This window comes from Ipomoea triloba, chromosome 5 (assembly GCF_003576645.1).
Source record: "Ipomoea triloba cultivar NCNSP0323 chromosome 5, ASM357664v1".
Classification (NCBI taxonomy): domain Eukaryota; kingdom Viridiplantae; phylum Streptophyta; class Magnoliopsida; order Solanales; family Convolvulaceae; genus Ipomoea; species Ipomoea triloba.
The window spans coordinates 7,920,459-7,941,970 of NC_044920.1; the positions used below are offsets into that span (position 1 = coordinate 7,920,459).

General features: G+C 35.8%; 1 protein-coding gene across 9 annotated transcripts; it reads left to right on the top strand.

The window, feature by feature from the left end:
• The first annotated feature begins 4,090 nt into the window (after positions 1-4,090).
• Positions 4,091-16,272, top strand: LOC116018924 (receptor-like protein kinase 5). 9 transcript variants are annotated; one of them, XM_031258968.1, is made up of 12 exons: positions 4,091-6,589; positions 7,045-7,533; positions 7,693-7,764; positions 9,755-9,982; positions 10,641-10,693; positions 14,129-14,274; positions 14,378-14,807; positions 14,886-15,140; positions 15,589-15,750; positions 15,846-15,950; positions 16,034-16,103; positions 16,189-16,272. In XM_031258968.1, exons 1-2 carry the CDS (start codon positions 4,174-4,176, stop codon positions 7,461-7,463), a joined length of 2,835 nt encoding a protein of 944 aa, XP_031114828.1. In that variant the 5' UTR covers positions 4,091-4,173; the 3' UTR covers positions 7,464-7,533; positions 7,693-7,764; positions 9,755-9,982; positions 10,641-10,693; positions 14,129-14,274; positions 14,378-14,807; positions 14,886-15,140; positions 15,589-15,750; positions 15,846-15,950; positions 16,034-16,103; positions 16,189-16,272. The 9 variants fall into 9 exon arrangements, 7 of the variants coding, with proteins under 7 accessions (XP_031114828.1, XP_031114829.1, XP_031114832.1 ...); XM_031258969.1 differs by lacking the exon at positions 16,189-16,272 and having other exon boundaries at positions 11,758-14,274; positions 15,914-15,950; positions 16,034-16,066; XR_004098630.1 differs by lacking the exons at positions 4,091-6,589; positions 7,045-7,533; positions 7,693-7,764 and adding exons at positions 8,423-8,484; positions 8,644-8,715 and having other exon boundaries at positions 11,758-14,274.
• The last annotated feature ends 5,240 nt before the right edge of the window (positions 16,273-21,512 follow it).

A 21,512-nucleotide genomic window follows, 5' to 3' on the forward strand; every position in this document is an offset into this window, starting at 1 on the left:
TTATTTCGAATTGTTAAGAATAACTAATACCAATGGAGCATTGGAAATAACTATTCTCATGCAAAAAAAAAAAAAAAGTCAATTCTATAAAATTCTATTCTTTAGTGTAAAAATAAAACCAAACAACCAAATTAGTTTATTATATTTTTCGATTACAGGAAGTGCGTAACCCCAAAGAAGAAAATAGATCAAAGCACTAGATAGTCTCTCCGGACGTTAGGCATCCTGACTTCATCGTTTCAGACGCGCTCAACAAGCGCTCCCGACGAGAGGAAAGGTAACAAGGAGAGATTCCAATCCTCATCACGATTTTTGGCAATCTAGTCACTAACATATGATTTTATTCACAAATTAAAGAACATGACAAAACTGAACTAATCAATTTCTTTCCTTCCAACTTTTGCACTCAAGGATCAAGTTGGAAATTAAAGAGGTCCTCCACCAAATAATTATATTCTATGGAATGATATTCCATTCCCTATAGAATTCATGAACCAACATCACGTTTGACTTTTAATCTTAAATTGAGTTAATACCCATTTTGCAATATCAAACAAAAAAATACCCATTTTGCTCCCTCGATTATTAGGTAATGCGTAATTTAGTCCATCGACAATAAAAGTACTCAAATTAGTCCTCTAACTTGTAAAATTATACTCAATTTGATCCTCCGTTACAATTGCCATCCATCCGTCGTTATAAACAGGGGCAAAAATGTCATTTTTAATAGTTGAGGGACAAAAATGGGTACTAATAATAATAATAATAATAATAATAGTACTAATAATAATAATAATAATAATAATAATAATAATAATAATCATCATCATCATCATCATCACCATCACCATCACCATCACCATCACCATCACCATCATTAGGACAATGTCTCATAATAATTTTGTATACCAAGACTAAGGCTGTGTAATCGGTTAATCGAAGTTTTTAAAACTTTCACCGTTAATCGAACCGAACTGAATTTTTTTTTTTCGGTTAATCGGTCAGTTAACAGATTAATCGAACTTTTTAAAGCTAAAGTTCTAAATCCTAAAAATAATACCTATAATAATAAATCCAAATAAATTAATACATACAAAAAGAATATCATAAAAATATTACAAATTTATAGAGATTTTACATATTAGATTATTTATTTATTTATATATTTAAATTTCGGTTAAGCGACAATTTCGAACCCAATTAACCGTTAACCGAAATTTTAAGATATCTATTAACCGAACCGAAAAATTGCAGTAAAAAATGGTTAACCAACAATTTCGAACCCAATTAACCATTAACTGAAATTTTAAAAAAACATTTAACCATTAACCGAAACGAAAAAGTTCAATTAAAAATAGTTAACCGACAATTTCGAACACAATTAACCGTTAACCGAAATTTTAAAAAACATTTAATCATTAACCGAAGCGATAAAGTTCATTAAAAAAATTGTTAATCAAACTTTGTCGATTCGATCAGTTAACCAAAAATTACGGAATCTTACACACCCATAATCAAGACAAGCTTGTGAATCTTACGTACTTTTATATTAAACAAATTATATGTTTATTTAACTAAAGGAAAATAAGTTGAGATTTCATTAGTTTTTTTTAGTCAATTAACGCACACCACATTTAATGACAAACACACATACTTTAGTAGTTTACATTTTAATTTAAAAAATAATACGTAGGAAGTAATATGGTGGCGGAAGACCTTGTCGGAATATCAAATATAATAATAATAATAATAATAATAATAATAATAATAATAATCTACTATACTAATAAGAGCCAAAGAGAGTTAGGCCTAAAATGGGTAGAAAAAATGGCGGTCAAATTATTTAATCAAATGGATGGTTCAGATAAATTATTTAATCAAATAGATGGTTAAGATAATTCAGACTAATATTATTAATAGAGATTGCCTAATTTAACCTTACTTTTATGATTATCCGTTAAGTTTTCCGTTAAATATTCTCTTCTCCGTTAATATTCTGTTAACTTTTAACTTACCCATTAATTTCTATAAGAAAGATCTTAGGTTCGAACCTCATCTCAATCAAATTTGACATAATTAAGTTTCTCACTCTATTTACTCTTATTAAATTAAATAAATTAGTAGCTACAACAAAAAATGATACATATGTATTTCTTTAATTTAGAATTATGTGTCTACAATACCTTTATTTGAAAAAATTATTCATTATCAAAAAGTTAAATTAAATAAGAGAAATAATTTCATTAGTTATATTGTCTTTATTTTCTCTTATGCAAAGATTCTTTACATTCAAATTTATCAATTGATATTCATTATATTGTTCATTATCTTATTTTTACAATATCTTGCAATTAAATATCAAAGTTATAGTACAAAATAATGTTATATATTTATTTACCAAGTATTTTATTAATACTATGAAAAAAAATTTTAAAATAATTTGAAGCTAATTATATTAACTACTTGGAGATTGGTTGACGAAGAGTGTACTCAAATAACCCAACAAATTGAAGCGGAATAGCTCTATTTTACTCTTATTGAATTAAATAATTAGTAGTTACATCAAAAATGATACATATGTATTTCTTTAATACCATGAAAAAAATAAAAAAGAATAGTTTGAAATCAATCATATTAACTACTTGGGGATTTGTGGACAATGAAAGTATTCAAATAATCCATTACCCAGCAAATTGAAGCGAGAAACTACCTTTTAATATCTTTGGAATATATAATATTTTAAATTTTCAAATTTTTATTAATTTATTTAATCTTTTTTCTTAAACTAGGGATTTCTTTATCCACAATAACTCATTCAACAATAATGGTTGAACCAACTGAACCCCAAGCAGAACACCTAAAGGAAAGTCCATAGCTCCTATATCATAATCTCATTGCATGACGTTGTCATCTATGCTACCAACAATAACCAAATTGCAAATAACACTACCAACAAAAATGAAGAGAACAAATAGTAAAGATGAAGACAATGACAATGTTACTCAAAAGAGAATTAAGGACACTTAGAAAAATTCAAACGAAAAGTAGTATTTATTTAGACTATCATTTTTAGACTAAATATTTAGACTATCGATTTTACAAGGTTGCAATGAATTTTCTATATTATCTTGGATTCATATACTTTGAGTTAGATATTTAAATAAAAAAATTCGACATTCATCAATTACCCATATATAAACTTCTCTTATATAATATTGCATTGATATACTTTTAAATATTTATTTAAATATAAACATTGGGCATTAACCCATACGCGCAATGCGCGTATAAAACTAGTAATAATACTAATAATAATATTACCCATTTTGGTCTCTTGACTATTAAGTACCCATTTTGGTCTCTCGACTATTGAAAATAACGCTTTTACCTTTTTTTTNTTTTTCCTTTTTTTTTTTTTTTTTTTAAATTTTAACGGCGGATGGATGACGATTATAACAGAGGATCAATTTTGGTATAATTTTATAAGCTAGAGGATTAACTTGGATACTTTTATTGTCGATGGACTAAATTACGTATTATCTAATAGTCAAAGGAACAAAATGGATATTATTTGCGGAAGATATGAAAGCATATGGTCAGTGGACGACTAGGACTAAAAACACGGGACACATGCGAAGACTTGAAATGGTTGTTACAAGTCAATGGTATATATATATATATATATATTCTAACGCCATCTCCCTTTATTGGTTTTAATGGAATTTTGAAATAATAAAAAATTAGAGGAAATTTTTAACAAATGTGAGAGGTGGAATTTTGGTGATTTTTCTCCGGTGCGCCGAACGTACTTGAGGTGCAGTTCGCGTAAATACTTTTTTTTTTCTGTTTTTTTTTTGTTTTATTTTTTTTTCCACCCTTATTTTCTCTTTCCTAACTACACCTACAAAAATTTGTAAAAAATGACACCAAAATCTTCACTATTGAGAAAGGCCTAGAGAATTTTTTTTTTTTAAAACAGGCCTAGAGAATTTATTTTACCGTATTAATATTAATATTAATATCAAATGAATAAATAAATATATTAATAAATTGATTGCATTGTATAGTGGTTAGAATTTGTAATTGTTTTACAAATAACCTGAGTTCAATTGTTTGTCACCATTACAAGAACAAATAACCTCAGTTCAAGAAAATCTCATACCCAAAAACATAATGTCCATATCAACCCAAATTAACTTCTGCATCCTCACAATCCTCATCTTCAGTTTTCCCTTCTATGGAGAATCCCAAACCAGTAGTATCAATCCAGAAAGATCAATTCTTCTTGATTTAAAGAAGCACTTCTCAAATCCACCAAACATCTCCCACTGGAAGTCATCATCAGATCATTGTACCTGGCCGGAAATTACCTGCAGAGATGGAATAGTCACCGGAATTCAGCTTGTTTGGCTACTAATCAGTGATACAATCCCACCCTTCATTTGTCACCTGAAAAATCTGACTTTTCTTGATCTCAACCACAACTATATCCCGGGATCATTTCCTACACTTCTCTACAATTGTTCTAATCTTGAATACTTGGACCTTTCTTTTAACAACTTCAGTGGCATCATCCCTGATGATATTAGCCGGCTTTCGCCTCATCTTGAGGTTTTTAATCTTTCTTCTAACTGGTTCGTGGGCAGAATTCCAGCTGGAATTTCAGGCCTGAAAGGGCTAAAAGAACTTCAGCTAGCTGGAGTGGTTTCAAATGGTTCTTTCCCTTCAGAGATTGGCAACCTCCCGAATCTTGAAGTTCTTGTTCTGAGCCAGAATAGTTTCACACCACAGGAAATCCCACCGAGTTTTACACAGTTGAAGAAACTGAGAAACTTGTCGATAAATCAGGCAAATCTGATTGGAGAAATCCCTGCAAATATCAGTAACATGACAGCCCTTGAATTCTTAGACTTATCAGTGAATAACATAAGTGGAAGCATCCCAGTAGGTCTTGGTAGGTTACCGGCGTTGAGGGATGTTTGCTTATACACTAACAATCTTTCAGGTGAAATCCCAATGGTCTTTGGCCAATTTTCAAAGCTTAATACTTTCGATGTATCTACAAACCATCTTACAGGATCACTACCAGAGGGTTTGTGTTCTAACAAGGTATTGTCTAGTTTGATTGTCTTTAACAACAATCTCACAGGTCAGCTGCCAAAATCACTTGAGGATTGCAACACCTTGAAAGGAGTCAGGGTTGAGAGAAACAATCTTTCTGGTACAATTCCTGAAGGTTTGTGGACAGCAAGGAATTTGAACAGGTTGTTGATGAACAATAACCAATTCACTGGTCAGCTTCCACAGAAAGTGGCATCAAATTTATCTCTGGTTGATATCAGCAACAACAGGTTTTCAGGTGAAATTCCAACTGGGATTTCTTCTTGGAGCAATCTTGGTGTCTTCAGGGCAAGCAATAATCTTTTTACTGGTAACATCCCTCAACAACTCACAGCTCTTCGATTTTTATCAACTCTTTTGCTTGATAGGAATCGGCTTTCCGGAAATTTTGTATCAAATATTACCTCTTGGAAGTCATTGGACACATTGAATTGCAGCAGAAATCAGCTTTCTGGCAATATCCCTCCAGAACTTGGCCTTTTACCAAACCTTGTTCAGTTAGACCTGTCTGAAAATCAATTCTCTGGAGAAATCCCATCTGAAATAGGACGGTTAAGGCTATCAGCACTCAATCTGTCTTCTAATCACCTTTCGGGCAAAATCCCAGAAGAACTAGAAGTTGCAGCTTTTAACAAGAGCTTCTTGAATAATCCCAATCTTTGTGCTGATACCCCCTCATTACACCTCAGGGATTGCAAGTCAAACAATAAAAGTTCGGGCGAAGTTTCAGTCAAACTTATTGCTATTCTTGGAACTATAGGGGTATTCTTACTTCTAGTGGCCATTCTGTATATATGGTATTCCTTCAGAAGTCACAGAAAAAGGAAGAAGAAAAGATTGGTTCCAAATTGGAAGCTCACAGCATTCCACACAATAAGCTTCACAGAGTCAAACATTTTACCAAATTTAGCAGAAAACAATGTGGTTGGTACTGGGGGATCAGGGATAGTGTATGTGGTGCCAATAGGTAAGTCCTCTGGTGAAAACGTTGCGGTGAAGAGGATTTGGAACAGCCAAAAGTTGGACGAGAAGCTTGAGAAGGAATTTATAGCAGAAGTTGAGACACTGGGCACAATTCGCCACACCAACATAGTGAAGCTCCTATGTTGCATCTCAAGTGAAGAATCAAAGCTGCTTGTATACGAATACATGGAAAATCACAGCCTGGATCTATGGCTTCACCCAAAGAGAAGATCAGCTGGCAATTCGGGTTCATTTCAAAGACAATTAATCCTTGATTGGCCTAAAAGGATTCGTGTCGCGATTGGAACTGCTAAGGGGCTCTGCTATATGCATCACAACTGCTCGCCACCCATTGTTCATAGAGATGTGAAATCCAGCAATATTCTTCTGGACTCTGAGTTCAATGCCAAAATTGCAGATTTTGGCCTAGCCAGAATGTTGAACAAGCATGGACAGCCCAACATAGTTTCAGCAGTTGCTGGTTCTTTTGGCTATATAGCTCCTGGTAAGTCACAATATGTTAATTTTAGTATGCTAAGACTTACATAAGTACTCATCAGCACAATGGCTGGAGGCTGTTAAGACTTCAGAGTTTTGTTATTCTACTATTGAAATCATGATAAAATTTATTATCCTTTTACTCCTCTACTTTTGAACAATTGAATCAAAAATAAGAGAAAGAAAAATGTAAAAAATAAAAGGTCTTTGTATATGCATTAAATATAAAATTTTAATATATGTACACATTTATGTATGTGTATATATCTATAAAATATATTTTAAGTAATTAATTAATTAATTATTTATTTTTATTCTAATTTCTATTTATTATCAAACAAATTAACTCATTTTACTTAAACTCATTACCATTACCTAGTATTTAATTCTCATTACCATTCCAATTTCAATATTTGTACCAAACACACACTTATAAACATTTTCTCTTCTTAAAATTTTCAGAGTATGCACATACAAGAAAAGTAAATCAGAAGACTGATGTGTACAGCTTCGGAGTGATCCTTTTGGAACTGGCGACAGGAAGGGGGCCAACTGATGGAGATGATGACAGGAGCTTGGCGGATTGGGCACGGTACCACTTCCAAGAAGGAAATCCCATTGAGGATGCTCTAGATGAGACAATCAAGGAGCCAAAGTACTTGGATGAGATGCGTAGTATGTTCAGACTAGGGATCTTATGTGCTGCTACAAATCCTTCAGAAAGACCCACCATGAGAGAGGTGGTGCACATCCTGGTGCATTGCAGCAATAAACTGTTGCCTGATAGGAACAGGATAAGTCGAAGCAAGAGCGAGGCTTCATCACTGCTCAAAGCATTCAAAGGTGGAGATAATGGTTTAATGCCGTTTCATGAAGTTTGAATAAAGATTGAACAAATGAGAGCACCATGGGCAACTCCAAATTGTTCAAGCCTTCAAGAGTTGCTCTCCGGTAAGCCTCGCGTCGTCTCTGTATTTCTTTAATCACCATAAAAATCTCTTAAAGTTGTCTAGATCTAAGATTGCAGCTCCTTCGATCCTCTGAACTGCATAAAGGCATAAAGCCATTAACGATTCTCTAATTTTTTTTTGTGTACTTGAGTTTTTTCAGTGATTCAAAGTTCCTAAACCCTAGGTTGAAAGGGGACTGAACTCTCACTCAAGGACTAGGCCAAAAGAAAAGGTAACCTTCATGGCTCCATTCCTTTATTTATTTTTATAATATTAACTTAAAGATTTTTTTGGGTAATATTTCATCTGTCATTCTATGTTCTATGTAGGGGGTGTAAAAGAGTCGAGCCGAGCTCGAACCTAGGGTGGCTCGAGCTCTGAGCTCGTTAAGGAAGGCTTGGCTCGAGTTCGAGCTCGAGCTCGATCGAGCTTGAAAATTGATGCTCGAGGCTCGACTCGGCAATTTTCAAGCTGCTCGACTTCGGCTCGAGCAACTCGATTGTTCTCGAGCTCGATCTTGAGCTCGAGTTCGAGCTTGAATTTGAGCTCGAATTCATGCTCGAACTCAAGTTCGAGTCTGATTTTGAACCCGAATTTAACCTGTTTGATTTTAAATTCATGTTTCAATTAAAAATAAACTATAATATATATATATATATATATATATATATATATATATATATATATATATNGTATGTTCAGACTATAGGATCTTATGTGCTGCTACAAATCCTTCAGAAAGACCCACCATGAGAGAGGTGGTGCACATCCTGGTGCATTGCAGCAATAAACTGTTGCCTGATAGGAACAGGATAAGTCGAAGCAAGAGCGAGGCTTCATCACTGCTCAAAGCATTCAAAGGTGGAGATAATGGTTTAAATGACGTTTCATGAACAAATGAGAGCACCATGGGCAACTCCAAATTGTTCAAGCCTTCAAGAGTTGCTCTCCGGTAAGCCTCGCGTCGTCTCTGTATTTCTTTAATCACCATAAAAATCTCTTAAAGTTGTCTAGATCTAAGATTGCAGCTCCTTCGATCCTCTGAACTGCATAAAGGCATAAAGCCATTAACGATTCTCTAATTTTTTTTTGTGTACTTGAGTTTTTTCAGTGATTCAAAGTTCCTAAACCCTAGGTTGAAAGGGGACTGAACTCTCACTCAAGGACTAGGCCAAAAGAAAAGGTAACCTTCATGGCTCCATTCCTTTATTTATTTTTATAATATTAACTTAAAGATTTTTTTGGGTAATATTTCATCTGTCATTCTATGTTCTATGTAGGGGTGTAAAAGAGTCGAGCCGAGCTCGAACCTAGGGTGGCTCGAGCTCGAGCTCGTTAAGGAAGGCTTGGCTCGAGTTCGCTCGCTCGCGGCTCGTCGACCCACGAGCCTAAGACATTAGAGCTCGAGCTCGGCTCGATTATTAACGAGCCGCTCGAGCTCGGCTCGAACTCGAATTTGACCGAGCTCGAGCCGAGCTTTGACGAGCGGCTCGTGCACGAATTTAACCTGTTTGATTTTAAATTCATGTTTCAATTAAAAATAAACTATAATATATATATATATATATATATATATATATATATATATATATATATATATCGCTCGCTCGCGGCTCGTCGACCCACGAGCCTAAGACATTAGAGCTCGAGCTCGGCTCGATTATTAAACGAGCCGCTCGAGCTCGGCTCGAACTCGAATTTGACCGAGCTCGAGCCGAGCTTTGACCGAGCGGCTCGTGAGCAGCTCGCGAACCGCTCGGCTCATTTACACCCCTAGTTCTATGTTATCTTTATTGGCACTACTACAGAAATAACATATAACGTCGTCTATATGAATAACCAACGTTAAAGCTTAGTTAAATAATTAAAAAAATTCTAAAACACTATAACATCGGTTATTCACTAATAATCGATGTTATAAACATGGAATTAAAAAAATTAAAGTATATATACGACGTCGGTTATTAATATAACCTATGTCGTAGTGTATTTTTGTTTTTGTTTTTTAAATTTCGTATATGACGTCAGTTAGTAATATAACCGACGTCGTATTTGTGTTAATTAATTCGGCGAAGAGATACGACGTCGGCTAAGAGATTAGTTGACGTCGTATCTCTTCGTTTTAAAATATAAAACACCTACGACATTGGTTGTTCTTAATAACCGACATCGTAGGTGTTTTAATTACCTTCAAACATCCAACTTTTTTTTCACTGTTTCAGACGCGAACACATTCCCCTTTCTTCGTTTCAGACTTCATCCACCGCCGTCGCACTCCCATCGCCACCCGTCACCTACGAGCCTCGCCACCGCCGCCGCCTACGGGCATCGCTACCGCCGCCACTCAGCCACCACCACAGCATCGTTCGAACGCCGCCACCGCTGCTAGAAGGCCACCAACGCTGCTGCAACACCTCCACCTCTGCTGCAACACCTCAGTCGCTGCCTAGGTAAGTTTTTTTTCATTTTTTAATTAATTTTTGAATTTTTGAATTATTGGTGTTGAAAATAATTATTTTTGGAATTATTTATTAATGTATTTCAAATTTTAGGAATCATTAGGTGTATATTTTAAATTTTATAAATTATTGGTTTTATATTTTGATTTATTGTTAATTTATTTTGAATTTTGGTAATTAATGTTAATATATTTTGAATTTTAGAAATTATTGTGTGTTTTAGGAATTATTATTATTATATTTCGAATTATTGTTAATTTGTTTCAAATTTTGGTAAATAATGTTAATATATTTTGCAATACATTAAAGTCTCACTTATATGATCAATCAATTGCAATAAAAAAAAAACGTGGTGTATTCCTTAGTATTTTCTCACTTAATCCATCATACAGTCATTGATGGAAATTTATGAAAATGAAAATAAACTCTTTAATTATTGACGAACAATCTATCTAACATGTTAATAAGTGACTTAATAATAATGTTACGAACTTATTGTATATCTTAATTTATAATTAAAAAAATTGGCAATGTCTTGACAATGCCTTCATGTGGCTTTGAAGTATATTGATTATTCTTTCCTAGAACATTACTTTATACTACATTACAAATAGTTTTAGTTATGATCAAATCCTCCTTTCCATTGTAGGTGATTAGTTTGATTCGAGATTTGTTTATCGACGTGGACAAATATTTGTTGAGGTAAGATCTTTATTTATTTATTTTCCTACGAACTTTTGGCTCTCCCTTATACATCCGGTGATTGGCCACACCGTGATCCGTGCTTATTTATGTTTTCGGCTTTCTGTTATGCATTCGGTGATTAGCCACACCGTGGTCTACGTTTAAATTAGTTTTAGTTATTATATTATGATGATTTTAGATTGCCACACCATGCTCTATGTTTATTTATGTTTTCGGCTTTATCTTATGCATCTGGTGATTAGCCACACCGTGGTCTATGATTATTTATGTTTTCGGCTTTCTATTATGCATCCCGTGATTAGCCACACCGTGGTATATGTGTAAATTAGTTTTAGTTATTATATTATGATGATTTTAGATTGCCACACCATGCTCTATGTTTATTTAAGTTTTCAACTTTCTCTTATGCATCCAGTGATTAGCCACACTGTGGTCTGTGCTTATTTATGTTTTCGGCTTTCTCTTATGCATCCGGTGATTAATCATACTGTGGTCTATGTTTAAATTAGTTTTAGTTATTATATTATGATGATTTTAGATTGCCACACCATGCTCTATGTTTATTTTTGTTTTCGGCTTTCTCTTATGCATGCGGTGATTAGCCACACTGCGGTCTGTGCTTATTTATGTTTTCGGCTTTCTCTTATGCATCTAGTGATTAGGCACACTGTGGACTATGTTTAAATTAGTTTTAGTTATTATATTATGATGATTTTAGATTGCCACACCATGCTCTATGTTTATTTATATTTTTGGCTTTCTCTTATGCATCTGGTGATTAGCCACACCGTGGTCTGTGCTTATTTATGTTTTCGGTTTTCTCTTATGCATCCGGTGATTAGGCACACTGGTCTATGTTTAAATTAATTTTAGTTATTATATTATGATGATTTTAGATTGGTCACACCATGCTCTATGTTTATTTATGTTTTTGGCTTTCTCTTATACATCCGGTGATTAGCCACACCGTGGTCTGTGCTTAAGTTAGTTTTAGTTATTATATTTGTTGAATCAATGATTAAATGTTAACACAAGATTAATTAGAGTTAATATTATTTTAGATTGACTTGTCAGAGATAAAAGTTGGATGAATGCTTCTCGGATTAGTAAGGAATATGATGACGAAGTTAAAGAATTTTTGGACTTGTCAAAACGTCATATGACACAGTGAAGGGGGGGGGGGGGAGGAACTAGTACATCTAACATTTATGTTGACAGCGAAGCAAATGAAGATGATGAGTATGAAGATCGGTTGAATGAAATGTTTCACGATGTTGGAGAAGAGTTCACCGATCGATCAAATTAGTTGGATGAATTATTAAGTGATTCAAAACAACCTTTATGGCCAGGGTGTAGTAAATATACTCGGTTATCTGCTGTTTTGAAATTATCTAACTTAAAAGCTGGAAATGGATTGAGCGACAAGAGTTTTACAGCTTTACTTGGGTTATTAAAAGATATGTTTCTAGAACATAATGAACTTCCGAAGAGTACATATCATGCCAAGAAAATTTTGTGTCCCATGGGTATGGAGTATAAAAAGATACATGATTGTCCTAACGATTGCATATTGTTTAGGAATGATTACAAAGAATTGCATGCATGCCCAATTTGTGGGGCATCTCGGTACAAAACAAGAGAGCATGTTATTGGTAAGGCAAGTTTGAAAGGGCCATCGGTTAAAGTTTTGTGGTATCTCCCAATTCTTCCAAGATTTAAGCGTATGTTTGCAAATCCAAGTGACGCGAAAAACTTAACATGGCATGCAGATAAAAAAATATATGATAGCAAGCTTCGGCACCCTGCTGATTCTCCACAATGGAAAACCTTTGATAATGCTTTTCTTGAATTTGGCCATGAGTATAGAAGTCTTAGACTTGGACTTTGTACTGATGGTATGAACCCTCACAGAAACATAAGTAGTAAGCATATCTCGTGGACAGTAATGTTGGTGATTTATAACCTGCATCCTTGGTTGTGTATGAAACGCAAATATATATTATTGTGTTTGATGATATCTGGGCCAAAACAACCATGTAATGATATAGATGTCTTTTTGGCACCTTTGGTTGAAGACTTGAAAAAATTGTGGGATGAAGGTGTGCTAGTGTTTGATGCATACCGGAAAGAGAATTTTAAGTTGCAAGCTATGCTTTTCTGCACAATAAATGACTTTTCAGCTTATGGAAACCTGTATGGGTATAGTGTCAAAGGACATAAGGCATGCCCTATTTGTGAAGATAATATATGCTATTATCAACTTGTTCATGGTAGAAATACAATTTACATTGGTCACTAGAGGTTTCTTGATAGATTTCACCTTATATGAGATTAAAAAAGGCTTTTTGCTTTCACCTTCGCTCCACGCCAAGGGGATAAGAAGACATATTTGCTTCCAGCTGCTCATACCTTATCAAGAAGGGAGAAAATAAGTTTTTATGAGTATTTACGTGGAATGAAGGTACTGCAATGGTATTCATCAAATATCAGAACACTTTTGAATATGAAAGATTTAAAATTGGTGGGGTTGAAATCTAATGATTGCCATGCCTTAATGCAACAACTATTGCCAGTGGCTGTTAGATGTATATTGCCTAAAAAGTTGAGATATACTATTATAAGGCTTTGTTTATTTTTCAATGTTATCTATGGAAAAGTTATTGATCCAGACAAATTAGATTAATTGGAAAATGACATTATTGTTACATTGTGTCAACTAGAGATGCACTTTCCATCTTCATTTTTTGATATCATGGTTCATTTGCTTGTACATTTGGTAAGAGAGATAAGACAGTGCGGTCGTGCTTATTTGAGGTGGATGTACCCATTTGAGCGGTACATGAAAGTGTTAAAAGGTTATGTGAGGAACCGATGTAGACCAGAAGCATCTATTGTTGAAAGCTATATTGTTAAGGAGGTTACTGAATTTTGTACTGAATACTTGGTGGGGGTAGAAGCTATTGGTGTTTCTAAGTATCGACAAGAATGAAGAATTGCTGGGAAAGTTACTCGAGGAACCAATGTGCAAACTATGCCTCGTAAAGATGTTGAGCAAGCACATTTGTACATCTTGCATAATACAAGTGAAGTTGAGCTATATTTAGATGAACATAATGCCTTGATTAAAGAGCAAAGTCCAAGAAGCTGATTGTCCTAGGGTAGACATGTGGATTGTGAGCGAACATAATTGTAATTTTATTAGTTGGTTCAAAAATAAAGTTCTTAAAGATAAAAATGTTTATGAAACTATACGATGGTTAGCTGATTGTCCTAGTATGCAAGTCATATGTTATACTGGATATGATATTAATGAGTTTTTTTTTTATACAAAAGAGCAAGATGAAATGAGCACTATGCAAAACAGTGGAGTTTCTTTCGTTGCAAATTCAATGTATTTCAGTAGTTCGAAAGATAAAAATATTGTGATTGCAGAGTTGTCATATAATGGTGTGATTGAAGAGATATGGGAGGTTGATTATGTTTAGTTTAGGGTGCCGATGTTTTGAAAAGTGGAAAAGGGCAAGAATGGATCAGGAAATATTCGCAACGAAGCGACTAGATTGGTCGTGGAAAAAATTGTAAGTAAATATGTTAAATTTTTTACATTAATAGTTATATATGTTCAATAAATTGAACAAAATATAATAGTAATCCTTATTCAATATTGTTTATATATGTTAGGATTCTCTCACTTTGCAAGCTTCTCAAAAAGAATTTGTTGAGACGGGTAGACAAGATATATTGTCTAATGCCATAGGTACTAATGAGCATTGTGGACGTGTTAGAGCTATGGGAAGAGGGCATGGGTTAAAAAAGCTACTTTGGCCATGCAAAATGTCGTCAAAGCCAGACGCCTACACCAGAAGTTAAACAAATGATTAAAGCTGCAGTTATTGAGGCATTAGCCAGTCAAAAAAGGGAAATGCAAGAGGAGTTTTCTAAACAAATTCAAGCAAGCATGGATGAGATGAGGAAGCAATTTAGTTTGATGCAGACTCCCATATCTCAAGCTGCACAATCAAGGCGGGAAGATGACATATATGTAGATGTCGAGCCACAATCTCACAGTGAAAAAGCTAGTTCTCGAGACCCTTTTGCTGAGTTACCGGCTGTAAGTAATCGTTTATAATCTTATTATTATTATATGTTAAAAACATTTTAGCTGGTTTTTAAATATGAATTGATGTAGTTAGGAGCACGATGCCAGTTGTATTTGGAAGATCCCGTTAGACGTGTAGTGGCATTTGCGATAGCTTACAAGGGTGAAAAGGTTCACGGGGTAGAATTAAATGTAGATCAAGTGAAGGTAAACATGGATAAGATTATTGATCCAAGAGCAAAGGTACCATTCCCTACCGATGAGGTTCAGCTAGTAGGTGCTGCAATGCATCACTTTGTCATTTGGTCAAAGAAGCTGGTAGAGTTATGTAGTCAAGCTGATGAGGTATGCATTCTCAAAACTTTTGGATTTTAAAAAGTGTTTAATTTACTTTTTAAAAATAGTAATTGTTACTTATATTGAACAGTTTAAAAGAATGTCCAAATTGACTTATGAATCTATTGTGCAACAATCTTCTCTTGATTTGACTATAGCTGATCCGACTTCTTTGAGTCCTTTATGTCAAGAGGCATATAAAGTTGTTCGGAATCTAAAACAAAATCTTGTAATTAATATGTCGTGTGGTATTGTGGGCGACATTGAATATGAGTTACACCTTGAGAAGTTGGAGATCATGTGTTTTTTGAATATGGAGACGTTAGATATTTCTTGTTTGCAGTTCTTTATAAGATAATAAGTTCTTTGCTATTATTTGTTTATAATAATTTTCATTTCATTTATTGAAACTATTATATTAGTAATATATATGATTGGATGTATTTTTTTTTAATAGGTGTCTAACGAATTTCGTTTGGCATCAAAGACCGCGTACGGCTTTTTAGATCCGTATTGCATTCAACCAAAATTAATGACTAGAGAAGAACGAACAGGGTATATAAATGTCACCATGCAATATGGACCGAAAAAAATGTTATTTAGCCCCGTATGTTTTAAAGTAAGTTCTAATAGCTTCAAATAAAATAACTTAAATATAATGTACTTTTATTATATATTATATTTACTTACAACTAATAAATTATTTGTTTGTAGTGGACATTGGATGTTGATGACAATTTGTCCACAATTATATGAAATCTATTGGTTTGATTCCATTGCAGGCGAACCACGTGAGGACTTTAAAGACATAGTTGAAACGTCGGTAAACTTATAACTAATTAATAGTTATTATATATAAAGTACGATGCCATAAACTATTTACATATCTCTTATATTTATAGGTGTGTGAAATCAACATTATATTCGAAAGGAAAGAAAACAAATCGTCAACCAACATGGATTAATTGTTTTGTAAGTATTTTATACATTTCTAAAACTACATATATTTTATTTTTTTATTAAATAAATTCTTAATTGTATTTTAATTCAAATATAGTGTTCCAAACAAGTTGGAAGTACCGAATGCATGTATTATGTGATGAAGTACATGTTTGAAATTCTTTCCAAAGAAGCATACGAAGGAATGGATAAGGCAAGTAATTTAATAAAATACATTTCTCATTCAAATTTTAAAAGTACTAGCTTAGCTTACTAATTATTTATTACTTTTCAACATTATAGATAGTGGAGAGAGTTGGTCTATTGAGCTACAACCAACAAGAGATTAATGGAGTTAGAGACACATGGGCCAAGTACTTCATTGATGAATTGTTTAATATATTGCATTAGTAAGTGAAGTACTAATGTGAGATTTATTGCTTTTATTGCTTTTAGTACTAAGTTTGGGAGAAGATTTATTGCTTTTATTAATTGATATTGATGATTTTTTATTGAAAATGTATTATTAATTAGTACCAATTGTGTGATTTATTACTTTTATTAATTTTGATATTATTTGATATTATAAATATAAATTGTACAGGTTTTGGATGTGATTGAGATACCTATATATATTTGAGCAAGTTTTGGGTGTAAATTGAAAACTAAATGAAATATTTTTTTTTAAAAAAACAACAAATAAAATGTCGGTTATTAGTAATAATCGACGTTGTATGTAATATATATATATTTTTTAAAAAAACCTACAATGTCAGCTATTTGCAAATAGCTGACGTTGTAGGTGATTTAAAAAAAAATAGTCTACAACGTCGACGATATAGGATACGGTTGTTTCGTGGTCCGATTCGACAACAAGAAGGATTATCTTCACGTGCTTCTTGATGGTCATTGGAAAGTTTTTGACAATTACCTGGTGGTTCAGCGATGGGTTCTGGAGTACAAACCGAGAACAACGAAACTTTCAAAGATGGCGGTGTGGGTGAGACTCCCGGAACTCTCGATGGAATACTTTAGAGACGACATCATCAAATCGATACTGGAGAATTTGGGAAAAACGTTGAAACTGGATCGCACGACAGCAGCAACGGAGAAAGGTCAATTCGCAAGGGCGGCGATGGAGGTCGATCTTGAAAAGCCGTTAGCGGCTGAGGTTTTGGTTCAAAATGACGTTCAAATGGTAGAGTACGAGGGTCTCCACGTGGTCTGCTTCGGTTGTGGTGTAGTAGGCCATAGAGAACAAGATTTCCCTCTGAAAAATCCAAAACCAGCAGAATCTTCCGGTATTGACATCAATGTCGTTCCAACTAGTGAATCGGAAGGTTCAAACAAGGTTGCAGAGAAGACTCAACCTCCCAAGGCTGTCATGTCTCCTAGTAGGGGTTTCGGACTTTGGATGCTCATCCAAAACAAGTCTAAGCAGGCTAAGCAAAAAACGCCCTAGAAGTAGAAAAAAAAAGACGGGCGAGAAACATGCAGCTTCCTCCAATCAGTTTGCGGCGCTAGCTGAGAATGGAGGTATTCCAGTGCATGACACCAACCCAAGAGGAAAATAAAAAACCCCAACGGGAAAAGGTGACAACTCCAGAGGTAAGGCCCCTGCTCACCCCACTCCCACCCCTCCTCCCGCAACAGGATCCATCGACCTCCACTCGCCAAAATTCCCATGGCGGCCGCACACCTCATTCTTGGAGACGTAGCAGTAGCTCTACGGCGCCTCGGAATAATGGCAGAGGGGGGAACCGAGGTGGTTTCACCAAGCCTTCTGGCCAGTCTGCTTCGAAAGAGGGGACTAACCCTAGTGGTGGTTCCAATGTGTTCCATTTTTGTAGCACTTCATTTGCTGCGAATGCTTCGCGTGGGGGTGGTACTCCCATTTCTTGCTCGGGGGCTCCTAAAGGTTTTACGCCTAGGAAAGGCGGTAATTCAGCTTCCCTCCCCCCGGCTGTTTCCCAATGAAAGTTATTTCTTGGAATTGTAGGGGTATTGCTAACAGTCGTGCTAAGAGGTTCGTCAAAGAGCTCCTCAATACGACTAAAGCGGATGCCCTTTGTCTTCTTGAGATTCGTTCTTAGAAAGCCGATAGTATGATTGCGGTAGCCGCCTCGTTAGGCTATAATAATCATTTTCTAGTTGATCCCTTGGGATTTGCTAGTGGTCTCCTCCTCTTTTGGAACCATGATCGCATTGACCTTGAGGTGATTTATCATAATTCCCAAGTCATTCACACTTTAGTGAAACATAGGTGAAGAAGCAGTTTTACGTGGGGTGATTCGTCAAAAGATATTTATGTTAAAACGGAAAGTCAGTGACTCCCCGAGTGCCGGTCTCGAAGGAAGGACGCGGAGGTGTGTCAAGTGTTCGGGAGTTTACTTGATTGGGTCATGCATTGGATTCGAGTGTGGTGTTGGGTGGATTGTGAATGAAAGGAGTTCATAAGGTTGGTTTGATTGTAAGAGAGTAAAGTAAAGTAAAAAGGAGTTCTGCAAATATGTAAAAGGGGTAGGGATTGGATAGTGTTCATGTATGTTGCATTGTAGTGTGACTAAGGTAATGGATCAGGGAATGCTAGGATGTTGGCTATTCAAGAGTGTGTTGTCTTAGTCCTTTTCCACCCTTGTGTACTAAGGTTTCTTGACTAAGGAGTGCCTACAAGCATCCAAAGCTCTAAGAGGAATTTTATCAAACACATAAGCTACACACTATCCTATTGTTCTTTTAAGAAGTCCATAGGAACTATGATTGTGTCAAGCTTCAAATCCTAAACTCTAATCAAAGACATGAAAGAGTCAAGAGCTAAAGTGTTTGATAAAATGTCTCTTACAACCTTGGATGCTTGAAGGCATTCCTAAGTCCAAGAAGCCTTAGTACACAAATGTGGAAGAGGACTAAGAACACACACTCTTGAATAGCCAACATCTTTGTCTTGTTTATCCAATACCTTAGACACACTAGGATGCAACATAGATGAACACTATCCAATCCCTACCCCTTTACATACATTTCAATCTTATTTGTTTTTACCCTTTTTTTTCTCACAAACTTTATGAGCCCTTTCACTCCCAAATCGTCATTCACCATTCTCAAATCTATTGCATGACCCAATCACGTGAACGCTCGAACACTTGACACACCTCCACGTCCTTCCTTCGAGACCGACACTCGGGGAGTCATTGACTTTCCGTTTTAACACATACATCTTTTGATGATTCACCCCTACGCAAAATATCATCGATCAATGCCCAAAGGTGTTGGAACAAAACTGAACTGGAAAGAGCCTTACCTTCAATGGTGGTGGAGTTAATCCGGGAAACTCCCATTTCCATCAATCCCAACCAGGAAAACAAGCTCTTTTGGCCTCATTCAGAGTCAGGTTTCGTCACTGTCTCTTCTGCCTTTTCTTGTATTGTAGGTACACCTAATGGCGAGACCTCCCATGCCTAGATCTGGAAGTCCACCTGCATGGAGAAAATAAAGTTGTTTCTTTGGAAAATTACAAATAATGGTCTGCTGGTGAACGATGAGCGCAAACGCCAGGGACTCATGAACGAGGCAGTTTGTCCGATCTGCGGTGTGGATGACGAAACATTGGATCATGCATTGAGGCACTGTGAGACAGCATCGGCCTGCTGGAACCTGGCTCCCCCACCCATCGACTTCCACTCATTGAACCATCTTCCGTTACACCAATGGATGGAGAGGGCAGTGTCTACCTACCAGCCGGGAGGTGCAAGGATCAACTGGAACATCAGTTTTCCGCATATCCTATGGAGCATATGGAAGGCGCGCAACGATGTCGTCTTTAACAGATAGAGAGCCTCACCGAATGACATTCTCAGGAAGGCGGAGCATAATGCGAGAGACGCTCGCCGGTTTCTAATGAAGATTAATGGTCCTCTCTTAGCCACGCTGAGATGGGTCTCTTGGTCCCCCCCCAGAGCTTGGTTTTGTCAAGTTGAATATTGACGGTTCAAAAAAGTTAGGTTCAGGAATTGCGAGTGCGGGAGGTTCCACGAACATCTAGGCGCTTTGAGTGTAGGATTCATGTCCAATATAGGTTCCACGAACAACTATATGGCCAAACTGTGGGGCTTCTGGGAAGGCCTCATCATCGCAAAGAACCGTGGACTCAACCATATTATAGCCGAAATGGATTCAGAGGCTATGGTTCAGGCCCTGCTAAAAGAGTCGGATTCTCCTTCTGAGCTCAACATGCTAATCAAGAACTATAGGCTGCTTATGAGTCAATTCCATGTCTTAAAGGTTGTTCATACCCTTCGGAAGGGCAACAAATGCGCTGATCTCCTTGCCAACATGGGGCAGATTGCTACTTGGGGTACTACCGTGCTCTAGGACCCCCCTGACGGATTGACCATTCTCCTACAGCAGGACGCCGCTAGTCTTGCCACGTGTAGACGTCGTTAATCCCTGATAAGACTCCGAGATACCCTTATTTCAGGCACATTTTAGGGTGTTTTATTGCGTCTATAGCATCCTTACTTGGTAAATTATGTGCGTAAATGCTTGAAAATTACTAACTGATGCGCAGAAGCTACTTTTAGCTTAAAAGAAGTAAAACAGGAGCCCCGGGAGCAAATAGGACCAAAAGTTGAGCTTAAAGAGCAAACCAGGCAAGAGCGGAGCCCTAGAGGACCAAACTGGAAGGCCACACGCGTGTGAGCATGCGTGAAAACTTTCCAGAAGCTTCCCACGCACGCTCACACGCGTGTGAGAGGCGTGGAGACGGTGATGCTCGAATTTCAGCTAGGGTTGTCATTTCGGAGACTATTTAAACCCCTTTGATGAATTTTCAGAAAAAGTTCCCAGAAAAATAGTTTTCCTTTTCTTAGTTTTTCCTTTGGAGAACTTTCTCCATTTTTCTTAGCTTTTTAGATTAGATCAATCTCCATTGTAGCAAGACAACAAGCTTGGATTGAAGATCTTCTTCTCTCTAGGTGATCTCTATTTCATTTCTATAATTTTAGCTATCTTGTTCTTCGATTAAATTAGCTTTTGCTTGCATTTCATATTATGAGTAGCTAGTTTAGTCTAGGGATTTTGATTGTGTGATTGAATATTGCTTGTGTGATGATCTTATCTCCATATCTTGGATCTACGAGTTTGTGTTGATGGATTATCTATTCTTGTCTATTGATTGTTGTTTTGATGAGATCTTGTTTGGATTTGGCCAATCTAGATGAGAGATTGAGCTCTTGACTCTTTCATATCTTTGATTAGAGTTAGGATTTGAAGCTTGACACAATCATAGTTCCTATGAACTTCTTAAGAATAGTAGGATAGTGTGTAGCTAAAGTGTTTGATAAAATTCCTCTTAGAACTTTGGATGCTTGAAGGCACTCCTAAGTCAAAGAAGCCTTAGTACACAAAGGTGGAAAAGGACTAAGACAACACACTCTTGAATAG

Bases quoted from the DNA above. Each gene is read 5' to 3' on its own strand.
- LOC116018924 (XM_031258968.1), top strand. From the start codon at position 4,174: ATGTCCATATCAACCCAAATTAACTTCTGCATCCTCACAATCCTCATC. The intron at 6,590-7,044 runs GTAAGTCACAAT...TAAAATTTTCAG, and splicing joins TTTTGGCTATATAGCTCCTG to AGTATGCACATACAAGAAAA.